At 30.4% G+C, this 17,510-nt stretch overlaps 1 protein-coding gene across 6 annotated transcripts in view; it reads left to right on the top strand.

Moving 5' to 3' along the window:
* The window catches only part of LOC107436818 (dietary and metabolic glutamate transporter), a 39,769-nt gene extending 26,225 nt beyond the window's left edge, over window positions 1-13,544 (top strand). For all 6 annotated transcript variants that reach the window (XM_087150254.1, XM_071181425.1, XM_016048631.4 and 3 more), the window contains 7 exons: window positions 3,929-4,112; window positions 7,052-7,182; window positions 9,586-9,735; window positions 9,828-9,960; window positions 11,230-11,385; window positions 11,992-12,077; window positions 13,264-13,544. In XM_087150254.1, the coding sequence (XP_087006380.1) occupies window positions 3,929-4,112; window positions 7,052-7,182; window positions 9,586-9,735; window positions 9,828-9,960; window positions 11,230-11,385; window positions 11,992-12,077; window positions 13,264-13,473 (1,050 nt within the window). In that variant the 3' untranslated portion in view covers window positions 13,474-13,544. The remainder of the gene's footprint in view (window positions 1-3,928; window positions 4,113-7,051; window positions 7,183-9,585; window positions 9,736-9,827; window positions 9,961-11,229; window positions 11,386-11,991; window positions 12,078-13,263) is intronic.
* The last annotated feature ends 3,966 nt before the right edge of the window (window positions 13,545-17,510 follow it).

Below are 17,510 nucleotides of genomic sequence, written 5' to 3' on the forward strand. Positions count from 1 at the left end.
TACGTACCTAGGTTAGTAAAACCCTTACCTGTATAATCCGCGTCTGGCCATTATTCCAGCCAACCTCAACCCCGGGAACGTGCTTGATCAGTGGCAATTATAAAAAAGCAGTTCAACGACTGTTATAAATAAAATTTAAAGAAAAATACACTCAGATTAATGAATTATTATTGTGCATAGTCTCATTAAAGGGTTTTTTTTTGCAACAAGCCAAAGTGGATTTTGTGTAATTATTCCTCGCACATTTTCTAATTAGCCTAAAGTCATTTAGGCTTATTGTAATAAGCTTAAAAATATTTGGAAGAAATTAAAAAGTACTAAAAACTTTTCAGGCTAACCGCATGAGGTTTTCGTGACTTTTTTCTCCGTGTAACGCAAATGCTGGTCAGTTCCATCAAAATTCTTCCACGTAGACAATTTTCTCCTAGTCCTTGATTCAGGGGTTTCTTGTGTTCTGGATTGGGTTCAAAATTACATGGCTATATAGTTAAACAATGGTAGTCGCACACTTAAAATAAGATAAGCTTCTCAATAAAATACAAAATTAATCTACAATTAGCCACGGGGGGCCTAGGAGATTAAGCGCTTGCATTCAGATGAGATGACGCAGGCTCGAATTCCAGTGGTGACTGGTCGATATCATTCTGCTTCCGGCTCGCATCGACCACAGTGCTGACGTAAAATATCCTCAGTGGTAGATGGATGAGTTAAAATCCCATTGCCGCCAATATCAAGCTAACCGTGTAAGGTTTTTTGTGGATTTCCTCTAGACGCAACGCTAATGTGGCTTCCACCAAAAAGTCATTCACGAAATCTAGTTTGGTTCCCTATTGTTTGTCAAAATGCTTTATTCGGTAGCTCTCTCATTTTCTGGGTTGAGTTCAATCATTAGGCTACGGAGTTGAACGACGATGGTCGTAAATTAAAAAATAGGTCAGCTATTAGATGCGCGGTTATAAAATAAAATAAGATTAGTTCTTGCATTTAAAGTTTAATCTGCTAAAGTACTTTCTAGGTTAGCTCCATAGTTATCACTAAGTCTGGACAAATATTAAAGAAATAACCAAACGTAAATGGATTCAATATAGATATTTTAAACGCATGCCTTCATCTGCTGCTAGATTGTAATGCGACACAAATATATCCTTTATTTTTTTGTAGCATACTTAACTGTTAAAAATTAGCTCGTGAGTTTTAAGCCGCTTATTTGCAAGAAATTTTTATGTTTTTCCACTCATGATATTTATTTTAACTTACCTCTCATGATATTTAATGAATTTTCAGTGCCTTGAAGAAAGATTTTCTCTATTTTCACAAAACTTCTTCCCTGAAGATGTTTTAAGTAATTGTTCATCTAATTGTTCTAACAAATTGTTCTATCTAATTGCTCTATCTTGACTTATACAATTGTTCTATCAAACAGTAAATTCAGTTTCAGGAGAGAATACATTTTATATGGATTCTGTAAATTGGAGTCCGAAGATCAAAGGAAGTCTGATTCCGATGATCGAATAAATAAAATAAATAATCCGGTTAAATAAGCGGAGGAAATAAGGTTTAAAACCTAATTTGTCACTGATCAATCATATTATATAAAATTATGATATTATCGCTGAATTAAGACATTTTTAAACAATTTTTATAAAGTGTTTGGAAAGTTCATTATAGGCAAACAACTAATCGATAATTAAAATCAACCAAGAATGACAAAGTGATGAAAAGGATTAACAAAATGAAAAAAAAATTATAAAAAAGAGTGAGATAAAATGAAGATAAAAATGTTTTGTAAAATCCTTTCAACGAAATGAGTATCGCGGTTAGTTATTTGTGATTATGACTTCTAATATCCTTTCAATAAGTAATTACTAAGAAATGAATATAAAAGTTACAAAATAAAATATTTCATCAAACATTATATCAGCAAATTATAGATAATAAAAATTATATTTAGTACAATTATCAGTGATCTTTAGTTGGAACGTTTGTTTATGCAACACATTTAACAAGCGTGTAAGTCATTTGAGAAGGAAAAATACGAGAAGAATTACTATACTAATAAATTTTATGTCTCATCACTTTTTTATGCCCACTCAAGGTCTGCAATATAGAGTCACTCAATGCTGAAACTTACCTTTGAACTTTTCGAGTAGTCAGTTTTGAGTAAAAAGAAGTTTAAAAAACTCTCTAGAAGAAAAATGTGTAATGCAAAGAATTTTAAAGATAAGCCTTTAATTTTACCCTTTCATCAACTACACTAAAGTTCCATTTAATTAATGATAGCCAGTTAATAATGTGCTAGGTTAACGACTCCCATTCGACAAAATGAGCGTTGCGTGGAGAGTACTGACTGACGACCTGTTTATGACTAGCATTCAATTTCCGAAATCATCAGAAAACTCGGATTTTACTGATCAACGTCATCTTTTAGTGAGTAAGGTGATTAGACGTCCTCAAGTCTTGTGGTCTGTCCTCAAATTTTCCTGATTGTGTTGAAAATCATCTTTGAGGACAGAAAATATCTCCAAATTTCAACTTATGTCCTCAAATGCTTTCCAAATTTTATGGGAACATATTATTTTTTATATGCAATCAAATAGAGAAAAAAAATGGAAAATGCTCATTTTTTATTAAACAAGATAGTTTTCTCTAGAAAAGAACGCAAGCAAAAAGTGCAAAAGCACCATGCTTAAACTAACAGATGAAAACGCCACACTTGTCTTATAATTCTGCATCCAATATCTGTTATCAAATTTTTTTTCAAAAAGTCTTTGTTGCACGTACAAATTAATATTTTTCATAAATATATGGGTATCCTCAAATCACAAAATTCCGAAGGCACTCCTCTGATTTGTCCTTAAATTATGGTTTATAAATCTATTTACCTTAATCTAGAGTATACTGAGTTTGACGTGCTAATATATGGACACCAATATGTACGTCTAGATAATGAACATTCACGAATAGGGGGGGGGGGGAGATCGAGAAAACTGCTAAGGAAAAAGTAAGCAGCAAGTAAAGTGCAACATTTGTTCAAATTGGTACCCAGATGCAAGCCACAACGTTAGTAAACGGACCGTGCAACGCTTATTTTACCGTATGCGCTTTTAGAGCCAAAGTTAACAATAATGCCAACACTAACCAATGCTAACACTAATTCAATGTATTTTAAACCAAATGATATTATTATATTAAAAATATGACAGTTAAAAAGTTTTACTACAGTTTAAATTGGGAATCCTAATTTACTAAACATTCCTCAAATATTTTTCATATATTTGTCAGTTTCGTGAAGCGAATTTAAGATTTTCTTAGGTTGCAAGCGTTAAATTTCCTTATTTATCTTATACTTTTCTTAATTAAAATTTGATAGCATTTATCTTAAACTATGCATGCTAATTTGTTTGGCATAAACAAAGGAAATTTGAAAAAATATATGCATTTTTTGATTTGCAGTCTATGATATAGTCCATGTACCCTATTTGTAGTTTATAAGCCATAGAGAAGGATTAAAATTTAATTATCTATGGTTAAGCACTTACATAATAATTAATGTATTTGATCGAAATATTTACCAAAAACTTTTTTATGCCATCAGTTTCAACTAGCTTACCAAAGTTTTATAAAATAATAGAATTGGCAAACATTGCATACACGTTAAATGACTTTATTTGAGACTTTTAAAAGAAAAAAAAGAGCAGAACAGAAAAAATTTAAAATTTATCATGATTACAGAAATTTAGATATCTCATGAAATCATTTGATTAAAGATATAAAGATATAACATGGATTATTTCAAACTACATATACATATTTTTTTGGTTATAAGAGAAAAAAGAAATATATCTAAATTTCTTCTAGAAATTATTGAATTTAAAAATCATGTTATATTGAAATTAAATTACTAATCATATGAAATGATATAATCTAGGCTCCTGTAATTCCTGTGCTTTTTTATCTCCTATCTCGATGGATTCCAGAAACAGAGAGAAGTTTAAGCGCATCAATCTTACTCGCCGGATATGGTGTCGGTACCTTTGTTTCATTTATAACAGCTGGATTCCTATGCACATCCGATATACTAGGTGGATGGCCTTCGGTGTTCTACTTTGGAGGTAATTGTTAATATATTTTGGAAGATTTATGTGGGTTATCATTTTAAAGTATTATGTAAAGGTTGCTTAAATTAAAAGCTTACACGCACGGTGCAGTTACAAGGGCAACAGCCATAGGCGCGCCATCATTCTGGATTATGATGGGGGATAGGAAAATTGCACCAATATTGCATATAACTGATTAATTATTCACCAGCGTGTATTTGGTGGTGAAATAGAGTGAAATAGAGGCATTGTATTGAAATAGACGCAATCGGAATAAAACAGTGCTTATTAGTAGGATTCTTAGTTAAAGAAAATGATTGCATTGTTTTCTTTACTATTCGTATAGAGTGCTGCATGCAAGTCACAGGCCATAATTCTTCGAATACATAGAATCATTTCGTCTGCAGCAGCAAGGGATACATTCTACATAGCAGCAGTTGTTTTCCTAATCTTAGCAGAACTTATACTAATGTCTACTTCTTACAAAAAATTTTCCCCCTTTGTCCTAGACAGTTCTCCAGATAAACAGCCAAATTATTGACGATAAATATCGGAATTTGACATAGACTTTTCTTTCTCCTTCTGCTCTGAAAAGGATGGATACTCAAAATTCAAGTTTCCTGGTATATGCTCAGAGCGAACATTTCGTCAAAGTGACGACTTCAAGGAAATGAATTTCGTCAAAAGTAAAAAAAGAGAATATTTCTTTAATCTACTATTTTTTCACACCTAATAGTGCCTAACTGGTGTAATCATCTATTGTTGATCACTTCATCGTGGGCACCATGCAAGTGGATCACTGTCTCCCCAATAACAATAGAAGGACAGATAGAACAGATAGAAGCTTTTGCCTCGTTAATTTAATTAAATAAAAATTATATTATTAAAACGAATCTAGTAATGGGAACTAAGTATCATTTCATTGAATAGATAATGTAACTTTGATGAAGATAATTAGATCTTTGTCTTCACAATAAGGTTACGTAAAGGATGATTCAACCCAATTTGATAACGGCCATCTTTCTTTCTGTTCCTTCAATCATTCTTCCCTTCTTTATTTTATCTAATTGCTTCTTTTTACTTAATTTAAATAGTTTTTGGACATTTCTGCAATGCGCAGTTCTTAATAGTTTCATTGTTGACAAAAATAAGGAAAATATATCCAAGGCAAGCAGTGACGTGCAGGTATATGTGGATATCCGGGGTCAACTCTTTAATTAAATACCTTTGAAAAGAGTAATGGTCGATGCTTTTTTGAATAAAAAAGAAAAGCAATGCGAAATATTTAGAACGATCAAAAATGAAAATACATATTTGAAATTATTTCGATTTAAATATTTGAGGAAATTCTTATATAGTAGAAAATTTATTATTTCCAGAGTATTCTTAAGGTTTTCTTAAACGCTGTGAATGTTTTTTTTAATGATCTAATATTTCATTTTTAAATTCGCTTCAAAATCATAGTTTGTTCTTCATAAAATATTAGTTAAATATCTGTTAAAAAATTATATTCCGTGATAACATAATAGTACAAAATCTTAAAATCTTATGTCCTTAGTGGTCAAATTAATGTCCACTTTGTATGTCTAGAATCGTTGATAGCCTCATCCTCTCACTGCATGTCACTGAAGGCACGATGCGAGTAGAAAATCTATCAAAAGTGTTTGGAATATGTGCAGGCATGCGTAAGATTGGGGATAAAATAGTACTTTTCACACTTGAGAGTCGGCTAACCTAGAGTTTAAAGTTTAAAATCTCACTGGGTGAGAGTTTTTAGAAGAGAATCACAAAGTTATTAATGTCTAAGTTATCGTAATGAATAGTGTCTGAATGATTTTTTGTTTTTTTAAAGCTGGTCACATTTGACAAAACTACCATAATTTTACAAATAACACTAAAATATTTTAAATACACCCTAAAACTTTGGAGTAAATATTAGAGTATCCAGGTAAGAGAAACATCCCTAATTAGAAGCAGAGTAATTAAAAAATGACATGAACATAAGTAAATGAGTATTTGATAAATTAATAATATAATTCCGAAAATATAAAGTAGTTACAGAGGTTAATTGTTAATAGTTTTGAGACACGGACTGTGAGAAAATGTGATGATAAACTGTTGAGAGTATGAGAGGGAAAGATTTTAATGGATGTATTTGGTGAATGGAGCTAAGATGTGATCTGAGAAATGCAGATGAAGAATAGGGCCAAACGGGAAGATTTTCATTTATAAAAACAAAACAGTTATAGAAACAGATAAAAAGAAAGATAATCCAAAGGTTGTACCAAGCAGACAGAATGAAGATAAGCAAGACGGATCATGCGTTAGAGTCCCCTTGCGGCTAGTCTAGCCGTGGGAGGTTCTAGTGGTCTTTCTCTCCAGATAACGCAAATGCTGGTTAGTGCCATCAAAAACTCCTTCACGAAGGCAAATTTTTCCCACTACTTGATCCAGAAGTTCCCTTGTCTTCTGGATTGGGTTCAAAATTATAAGGCTACATAGTTGAACATTATTAGTTGTAAATCCAAAAACTGGGTCGTCTGTTCAATGAAGGTTATAAAATAAAATGTAAAAAATTAATTAAAATGCTAGATGACAAAATCAAGTTCATGGGGACTTGTAAGGACCGAGGGTTATTAAGTTGAAACAAACAGCAAGTAGTAGATAAAAATGGCATAAGTTCTTAAAAATGTCCTTAAAAATGTCTAGATGAGTTGTTGCACGATTATGATTCCAAATTAATAGTGCCAAATATTTAATATGTAATTGTAGAAAAAAAGTCATGAGTTCTGACTTTGTTTAAATATTTTAAAAGTATATTGTTATAAATATTTTTTCTTGGAATGTATATCAAAAAATAGTTTTTTACGAAAGAAATTTTTATTTTTGTCCATTGAATTTATAAACATGCTGTGCTTCATCTTTTGATGTGATTTTGTTTTAAATTATTAAAGGTATTTGTGGATTTTTATGGTGTAGTCTGAGCTACCTCTTAATTTATGGCGAGCCAACAGATCACCCTAACATTACTGAAAAAGAACTAAAATACATTGCAGGAAATTTAGGACCAACAGAACAAAAACAGGTAAGCTATTTAAAGCCGAAAATATTTGATTATCTCATAATATACTTATTAACAATACGTTCAAATACGTAAAAACACCATCCAAGAAGCTATTTTTTTCTTAATATAAAACTAAAAATACCTTTATTATGTCGAGAGGAATTGCATTTTTCAAAGTAATATCTATAGAAATAATAAATGGTACTTGGAATACAAAATTTTATTTCAAGTAACATTACTGCTTTATGCTGCGCAGAGATGCCAACTGCTCCGGGCACGTCAAAATGATTAAAAAAACGGTAAATAGCTACAAAGTAAATTTTGCAAATATTTGACTATTTTTGCTTGCTTTTTAAAAGATATAGCATGACATAAGTACTATAAAACGGTGAATTATATAAGCCTACGAATGATTTAGAAATAGTGGTGGATGAAAATCTACTAAATTGGATTTATGAAACCAAGAATCACAATTGATAAACTACCACTTTAAAATATATATTTGCTGTCCGGAGCAAGTTCGCATATCTGGCTACGTATATCTTGGCATGGTATTTGAGTGACTGAGGTATTGAATTTGATTAAAATGTTGGTAAATATTTTGTACATTAACACGTTCACGCCGGGAAAAGTGAAAATACTGGTACGGGAGAAGAGAAAATACTGGTAGAAGAACTATTTCAATATTAGATAATATTCGGGAGGAGTTAATCTATTCTCAACAATAACAATTCACTGTAAGGAAATTTATCACGGCAAAGAAGCAATTCAATATAAAAATTGCATCCGTTAAAAACAATTGGTAGTTATGGATTTTAATCATTCCCGGAAAAAAAACTAAAAAATGAAATTTATTGTTACCAGTTTTTACTTCGGTGCGCTGCCAAGATGAGACAATCTAGCGTGACCCACCGGTGGGTACCCCGGCGTGAATGTGTTAAGACAAAGAGAGCGAGAGAATTCTTGAAGATAATTTGAACATAATCTATTTTTTGCTTACTTCAGTTTAAGTACATTTTAGAATTACTTAAATACATTGCAATGTTTTTATGATGATGATTCTGCTATGAAGAGTAATTATAGTTTTTGCTTTAGAATTGTGTAAGTTTCTTAAAAATGTACTTCTCATTTAATTGGAAAGTGCAACTTTAAAGCTATTTTTAGAAGGCTATCGTTGTATGAAATTAAGCTTTTTTGCGAACAATATACAATTTTTATAAGTACTGTAAGTTTGCAAAATTTATTCATAACTTTTAGGTCAAGTTTAACCTATCGTTAGCACGCAACCTCTCTGTTTATTCTGAAAACGGAGTAAAACATCAATATGGAGAAAATTCACAGTTTTGAGAAAATGAAAAGCGTTTGTGGTCTAACTTTTTAATATTTAAAAACTTACTAATTGCAGCATTATCCGGGCTAATAAAAAATTTGCAAAAAAAAAAATTGAATATGGCATTAATTTTGAGAATTTTCACCTAGGTAGAAAATGTCACCAAACTGGAGATTTTTAAAAAAAGTTTAGCAACTTTTAAAATATTTAAGTTATTTATCCGTTTTAAAGTTCAGACAATTCTTCGCACAAGATATACAGTTTAAAACTATGGCTTTGATTTAAGTGTAGAACAGTTTTTTTACTTTCCTTACCTAAAAGCTTCAAAAAAATACGTTAAGGGATTTGAATAAATCTAAGTTCTGAATTTAATTTAGATTTGACAATTATTTACTAAAAATGTTACATTCTTATTAAATAAAAGCAACATGACTTATTTTTTATTTAAAAAAAGTCTCCAAATTTAATGATGAAGTCAATTTTTTTGGCAAATCCATAACTAAATGATGTAACAGGTCGTCGTTGTCTTGATAATACCTAGAACTACACATTATACTGAGAGCACACCTATCGTGGGTTACGAGGGATACAAACTATGGGGACCATATATACCAGATTGCGGCTAACCCCTATATTTTAAAGGTAAGGTAACTGAATCAGTCCAAAAAAAAAGGTATGTTTATTCAGAGAAAGTGTGTTTTTGTGTTCAAATTGGGATTAAAATATCATGAGCAATAATTAATTAGCATATTTGAAGTCACACCCTCGAGCCATTAAGATTGAGTCCTAGAACGTGAAGATCCGATCATTAGAATAAAAATTATTGGGGGTTATTCGTTTTTTTCCCCGCATTGCACATACAATTACATCCTTCATATGGTGCATATTTTATATTTTGTCATTAGCATCATATTATTATTATCATTTGTATCATATCTAATATTTTTTAATAAATGAAAACATACAATAGCAGTTTATTTAATCCTGTGGTGTCAGAAAAGTTTTCTTCAAAAATGCACAGATAATTTAAATATGCATTTATTAAAGTGCCACCAAAAAAACTATTTAAAGCATTTTTAATCAAATTTTTTCAGATCAAAAAGATTCCATGGAAATCTATTTTAAAATCTAAAGCTTTCTGGTCTTTGGCTATAGGGTATTTTGGGCAATTTTGGATTTTAGGGTTTTTCTGCTCGGTCCAGGCTTTGTACATGGGAACTATTCTAAATATAGATAGCAAAATGGTATGTATAAACACATTTGTGTAATTATTTGTAATATTTGTAATTGTATAACATAACAATGATTAATGTTTACGAGAAATGTACTTAATTAGACTGGTGAATTGTCTAGCTGGCCTCATTTGGTACGAGGTTTATTTGCCTGCTTATGTGGATATCCTGCAGATTGGGCTTTGAAAAGACGTTATGTCAGCAAGGAATTTCTCAGAAAAGGAGCTACTGCTATAAGTAAATAACAAAATTTTACTTTTGATATATCCATTGTGTTCTGAAATTATCACCATTAATATGCAGCGTGATTCAGCATAATTTCGAATTTCAGTAGTATTCGTTGTGGTGTAAAACTGAACATTCTGAACTGTGATGAACATTCTGAAACTTGATAGAATAATTCATCATAACCGGTTGTTTTTATAATTAAAACGATTTGGCGGCTTTAAAATCACGCATAGAGATATCAATGTTAAAAGTATTAGCTAAGCCTAACCTTTTTGAGAAGAACCAAGTTTAGCGAACCGTTCAGATTATTCCTAATCAGCAAGACAATTAGCTTCTATAGAGAGTGAATAGGACTGGATTTCATTTGTTCTTTGTTAGGATCCTCTTTAAAGTTTTATTCTCAAATAAATTGGTTTTGGAAGGATTTATTCCATTATTTGCTCTTACTAATTTCGCTGGTGATTGGTCAAGATTAAATATGCTTTTGTCCTTCCTCACTTAAATATTAATTTATGCAAGAGCTTGCTGTTTCGTTTTATTTCTCCTGTCTTTTAACTATCTCATTTTTGAGTAACAATATCATGGCAATTATTGTAATTTCAATTTCTAGACAACCAAAAAAAAATTATCAATTTTTTTTAACCGGAATTGAACAGCCATCACAATTCTGAGTTTATGACTATAAATGTTCAACTCCGTAACTTTGCGTTGCAGGGATAGGAAAACCACCAAACAATTTCACGGTTAGCCTGATGGATTCTAACCAGGGAGATTCTAACTTCTGATCCTTCTATCACTGAGAATATTTTAGGTCAGCACTCTAATTGGTGCAAGCCATGAGAAGAATTCGTATCAACCATCTACCTCTTGGATTCGAACCTGTTGTACCTCAATGTGAGCCGAACGTTTTATCCCTTGAGCCTCGCGACTCAAGAAAAAAAATTCATTGATTCGATTAATTAAACAATTCAAATAATCGGTTTTCAAATGAGTGAAGCTTGATCGGCTGCATCTAAAGTGCAGAATTTTTCGTTATTTTATATTTTAACAAGTATCGCAAATCTATAAAAATAGCTTTCATTTCAAAACATCTAACAGAAACTTATTAACAGGCTATTATTGTATACTATTATCAAAATTATTTCATGTTTTCTTAATAGTTTGTAAGAAAATTCTAACTTTGTCGTTTTGACCGAAATATTAACACTCTAAACGCTGATACTTTTTGCTTCTTGAAGTTGGTATTCATTAACTGAGTTATTGTTTTCCTTTTTTAAGATTCCGTGTTTGCTTGCCTTGGATTTGTAGCCATTATTGTAGCAGGGTGTGATCCTATTCTGAATACAGTATTCTTCACCTTGGGTGGTTTATTAGGTGATTTTGTAACATTTGGAGTTTGCATGGCTGGAGTTGACATTGCCCCAAACTTATCAGGTACGTTAATGCATTCATGCTTATAACATTCGTAATAATAAATATTTTATTGGGTTTGCGCAATGTGATGCTAATTTATCCGCCATTTGGGCCATTTATATACAAATCTGTATCCTAAAAAAAATCTCACATTTGCTTATTGTTAAGTAATTGAATCGTAAGAATCACTTAAGTGTACTTCTTTTCACCTAAACAGATAATAATATACCCAGAAAATTTTTAAAAAAATAGTTACATGATTTTTCAAAACCCCACCACAGTGACATATTCTATTCAAAATTTTTAAAAAAAATTATACGGATTTCAAAATTGCTTTCTTTTCTATGCCAGTAACTTGGAATGCTTTGCATAGATGTTCTCTGATATTTTATTTATTGAATATCTCTTTCAATCGCAAGATTTGCTGTAAAATAATGCTAATTAGCAGTAATTAGCATACAAAATTGTGCTTTATAACTGCATTTATCTAGGAAATCAATTAACTCGTGCGGGTTGATTTACGAGAGCCAAGATATAAAGTCTTCAAAAATATTGTCCACAAAAAACGCATTTTAATATTATATTAATGCTTCAGAAAGGCTATACCTTAATCGATTCTATTTACAGGTACTTTGTCTGCAGTTTTAAACATAATTGGAGTTGTACCGTTTTTTGTTATACCTGCTTTGGTTGGATTTTTCACCACACACGAGGTGAGAAAATTTAAGTTATACTATATGTATTAAATACTAAGTTGAATTTTTTGAATATATATATAGTCAAACCCCGCTACAGTGAACTCCCGGAACTAAAAAAGTGAGGAAGTTGTATATTATGAACTTTTTTCTGCCGTCGTTTTTTTCTTCATTTTCTTAAAATAATTTTGAAATGTCTACTTCAAAATAAATACTTATACTGATTTTTAAAACCATTTATAGAGTGGAATGTAGCGATAAGCATTTTTTCTTGTTTGCTTCTTTTATCACACTTTTCCATCTCTAAACAAAGGCCTATTGGAAAGACCTACAATGTATGGACAAATTTTTCCCTGCATCAGCTAAATATTACTAATTTTTTTTGTACACAAGACGAAGAGTAATATAAATTAAAGCAAGTTAACACATTTTTTGCTACTACGCATTATTTTTCAGTCATTTTTGTAATTAATTTTATTGGTCATTTATTTAAATAATGTATAATAAAAAGAAGGACTTCGGAACCATTAGTTAAAATTGTTTGCAGAACGGATATAGTGAACTCCCGGTTATAGTGAACCGAAATTTTGGTCCCTTAAAGGTTCACTATAGAGGGGTTTGACTGTATATATATATATATATATATATATATATATATATATATATATATATATATATATATATATATATATATATATATATATATATATATATATATATATATATATCATATTTTTTCATACTTTTTTTTTCGAAAAATTTTTGCTAATAAATAATGATTTTTGAGAAACTTACTATGAGTTGATTGCTGTAGGAAAGTAAACTAAACTTTAAGGGAAAGTAAACTTTTGTAAGGGAAAGTAAACTTTTTCTTTCAATTCTTTAACATTATGGTTTGGAATTTTTTTTTAAAATTCATAATTCAGATAGTGTAAGAAATCACATTAACTCAAAATGAAGCTCATTTATGAAAAGAAAATGGAATGGAATGAAAAAAATGGAGAAGAAAATTAAAGGGAAAACAATGGATAATTAAAATAATTATAAGGATAATGCTATTTTTGACTCTAAAAAATTAAATTTAAGAATATTTTTTAGCACAAGGGTGAATCTGAAATATTCATTTTGCTTGTTTCAATATGTTTTTTATTACATTTTTATTTTGTTCCGAAATATTTATTCGAACTTAAATTATTTTTTGTAGCGATCCAGAGCGCAGTGGAGGTTTGTTTATTACATAATTATAGGAGTAGTGGCCATTTCTACTTTAATATTTGTTCTATTTGGAACATCAGAACCTCAAACATGGGGAACATGTGAGGAGGAAGTAGAAAACAAAGAGAAGGAGAAGCAAAAAGAGCAAGATTCAAAAAATGAAAAGAAATCAGAAGCTAATCATAAAGAAAAACTTTAACTATAATAGGTATTAAATTATGTGTTTGTAAATTAAATGTTTTTTAATAAAATATTACTTTTTTACATTAAGTATTTTTTGCCTTATTTTCAATACCGATTCACATAAGGGAATTGTTTGGAAAATATATTGCAATCAACGAAAGAAAGTGTATAAATTTATGTTTATTAACCACCAATTTAAGGTTTCTTATGATTCAATTGCAGAGTATCCAAACAGAGAAACATTTAAATATCTCGGGAAGTACACATGTGATCGAAAATCTAAAAGTACATGGAATATTTTCAAACGATGCATTTAATGACACCAAACGGGACCCTAAATCTCACCCCCTGAGGTGGAGTTGAGGTGCAACTTAAAAATTTTAAATAGGATTCTCTATTTTTTTATTGAAGGTTTGAGTTTTCCAGAAAAAAAGTATTAAAGTTCAACGTGTAGGTTATTGCCTTTTCAGTCATAGGTAATGTTGTGATTGCAAAATGAAAATGTCTGAAAATAGTTCCAAATAGAGATATCATGGGAAATACATGACAAATCACAAAAATAAAAATAGTCATTTCGAAAAACTATTTAATGACATTAAATTTGAACCTTCTCTTACGGCCCGATGATAAAGAGATTCTAGCGGTTAGAGAGTTGTTTAGTCCCATTGCAACTCTTGAAAATATTTCTCATGTGTATTTTTAGATTTTTTTTATCCCATGTGTATTGCTGGAGGTGTTTGATCATTTTCATGGTTTTGGATATCTTGTAGATGGATATTGGATATATATGGTCGCTAGTAAGGAAATAATTTTACTTTAATTCCTGGTCTTACAGAAATGACGGAAAGTATATAAAAATTTATGAAAAAAATGCAAGATGATAAAAATGTACGGTTTGCTGCGTTGTCTTAAAAACAGACCTTATTGTCATTAAATATTCCAAACTGGATATAGAAAATTCAAAAGTAGCACAACAAACTAAAAAAAAACTATTAAGCTATGTTTTCAAAAAAACCAGCTGAAAACAACGTTAATATACCCTTATTGCAAAAATATTCAGTTGAAATACTGTATGAAGAATAGAACGTAGTTATACAATCTTTACTACCATCAGCAGTGCCGTAGCGAGCTTAACTCGCGCCCGGGGCACAATACCTTTTTAGCGCCCCCCCCCCCTCACTCGAAAACCATCTAATATTATAAGTAAAATATACTCGCAAAGTAATAAATAAATTAAGTAAAATAAATAAAGTCATAGGCTCAAGCTAGGCATTAAATTTGAGACAAAAAATGTAGTTGAGAAAACAAAATTAGATTTTGAAATGTATATGATCATCTAGAATTAGTTCAAAAGATACCCATTATTTATTTTACATATTTATGAAGAAATATTTTAAAAACACGCAGTTTTAAAACAATAAAAAAGTAAATATTTATTATCTCTAAGGAGATACATATATTTAATAATATGATTATAATACATTAATAAAACTAATTACTATGTATAAATTTTCCGCTTTTGATGAAGCAAATTTATCAATAATATCATCAAAGTTGATCATTTCAAATTTTTCTCTTTCCACACTTAAAAATGCTAAGTCACTTAGGCGATCTTGTCCCATCGTTGATCATAGATATGTCAAAATTAATTTTAATTTGCTGAATGGCCATTCGCAGCTAGCAATTGATACTGAGATAGTCAGGAGTATTTGAAGTGCCACTCTCAGGTTTGGAAAAACATCTTCTCCATACGGGATTATAAAAGTAAGAGATTCTAATGGAGTTTTAAGTTCAATTTCTTTTCTACTGCGGAGTAACATTTTGCAGTCACATACTTCGATAAAGAGTTCTATTCCATTGAAATCTGTATTATAAAATTCCCCCAAATTTTTAAAAAAAATTTTCAAGGTCGTTATCAACATTATCCTTGTTTAATAAATTTTCAACGTCTAGTAGAAATCCAAATTTGAAATTAAGGTCACTTAATCGTGTAAATCCTGTATATATTTCTTGTTGGAGATGATCAAGAACGCTTTTCATAACGCGAGAAATTTCACTTTCTGCGAAAAGACTAACATCTCTAGCCAATTCTCCGGGCATTTTGCGGCGTCTTCTTACACCTATTTTTGCATCAATATCCCATTTTTCACAAAGAGACTTCACTTTTTCTATTGCCTCTTCACAGAGCTTGTCTCGAATTTCGGCTAGTTCAGTCGCTAATGATTCAAGATCATGGAACGCTTCTCTAAAATTCGTTCTAAGATCTTGTAATCTGAGCTGCACACGATCATTCCTCCTTAAGATTTCATATCAGAAATGAACTGAAGTTATGAAACTAAAAGTTAGTATATTTCGCAACAGAATTGGAGCACCCTGCAAATATTTGGAGATAATATATGTAACCACACAGCGTAGATGCCATAAGGAAGTGCTGACAGACACAGGTCGAGTCAGCCCTGCCATTAGAAAAGACGTGTCATTTCTATTATTAATATATTATTACAGTTTGATTAGTGTTCCTTTTTATTTACGAATTAATATTTATTATATTTCACTGGCACTAAATTTAAAATATATTTTCCAGAAATAAATTATAATAAAAATAAAAATTATCCAACAATTTTGTTTTGTTGACCATTTGGCGCCCCTTTGTGAGTAGCGCCCGGGGCATGATGCCCCCCTTGCTCCCCCCTCGCTACGCCACTGACCATCAGTTGACAAAATTTTTAATTTAGAGTAAATAAATTGAATATTTACGAAACATTACAGAAAACAAAACTTTTTTTAAGCTTAACAACAACTTAATTTGCACAATTGTCCATTTTAGTAATCCCTTGTTGGGAAGAATATTCAGTACAGCTAGTGTAATGTTCAAGATCTAACCATCTTTGAAAATGAAAATTATGGCATTCTGGAGTTGCACGAGGATCACTTGGCTTACTTTGGGGCTCAACGTTTGTTTTTTATTGATATTCGTAAATCCTCTTCATCATCTCATCAACTATCTGCAAAAAAAAAAAGAAAAAAAAAACGTTTTACTATGCTATAAAAATCGCATAGCCTATGAGAAGACATCTTTGCTCGTGATTTACCATCAATGAAGATTTAATGGAAAAGAACATTGAATTTTTTCACTTAGGATCAGTTTATTCGATTGCCATTTGCTTAAAATTAATAATGCTTATTCATTTTATTCATGAAGGTGATTCTCTATGTTATTAACAGATTGTAGTACAATGCTATGCATTTATAACTTCTTCTGAATGAAAGCAATGCATTGATTTACATTAACCACCATCCAGAACAGAATTGCAAGACTTTCGGTTTGATTTTTTTTAAAGGATACTGCAGAAATACGAGTATTATTTATCGATGAAAGAGTTTTTTGATCCCTAATTTAAAGAAACTTCATTTCATCTTTTCCATTTGATTTTGATTATTATTATAAATTAAAGGCCAAAAACTTGGTTCCAAACATATTTACCATTTTATATTTATCAAGCAGTTTTTACTGCTACTCACCTAGAAATTTAAAAAGCAAAATTTTAGTTTAAGTGACGACTTCAAATGAGCGAAATTGTTTTGACAGTGAAGCTTTTTATATGTTTATTCCCTAAAGTGATTTCTAAAACAATTATTTATGTTTACAAACAAATCTTAAAAGAAATGGAAAGAGACTTTTAGCTCAAAAGAGAAGTTAAATATAAACTGATTCGAATTCAACAATAATTACACAAATTGTAATAATAAAAAGGATTTTATTTCATTGTGGTTCAGTGGTTAAATCCAAACTGAAACTTAAGAAGTGAAGAAAAAATAATAAGAAAATTGTTTGCGCTCAGCGCCATCTGTTATCATAAATCCTCAACACTCCCCACTTGAACTCCTCCGAGTTCACTAAAATTTTAAACATAAAAATTAGACAAAAATAACATAAACATATTTAAAAAAAATAACATTTAAATGTAAATAAATTTGAAATGAGATGCAAATATTCACTTGAAAGAAAATAAAATAAAAAACATAAACTATTAAAGTTTATCATTGTTCATT

Source organism: Parasteatoda tepidariorum, chromosome 8, assembly GCF_982258835.1.
Source record: "Parasteatoda tepidariorum strain Cologne lab strain chromosome 8, Ptep-v5.0, whole genome shotgun sequence".
In the NCBI taxonomy this organism is placed as follows: domain Eukaryota; kingdom Metazoa; phylum Arthropoda; class Arachnida; order Araneae; family Theridiidae; genus Parasteatoda; species Parasteatoda tepidariorum.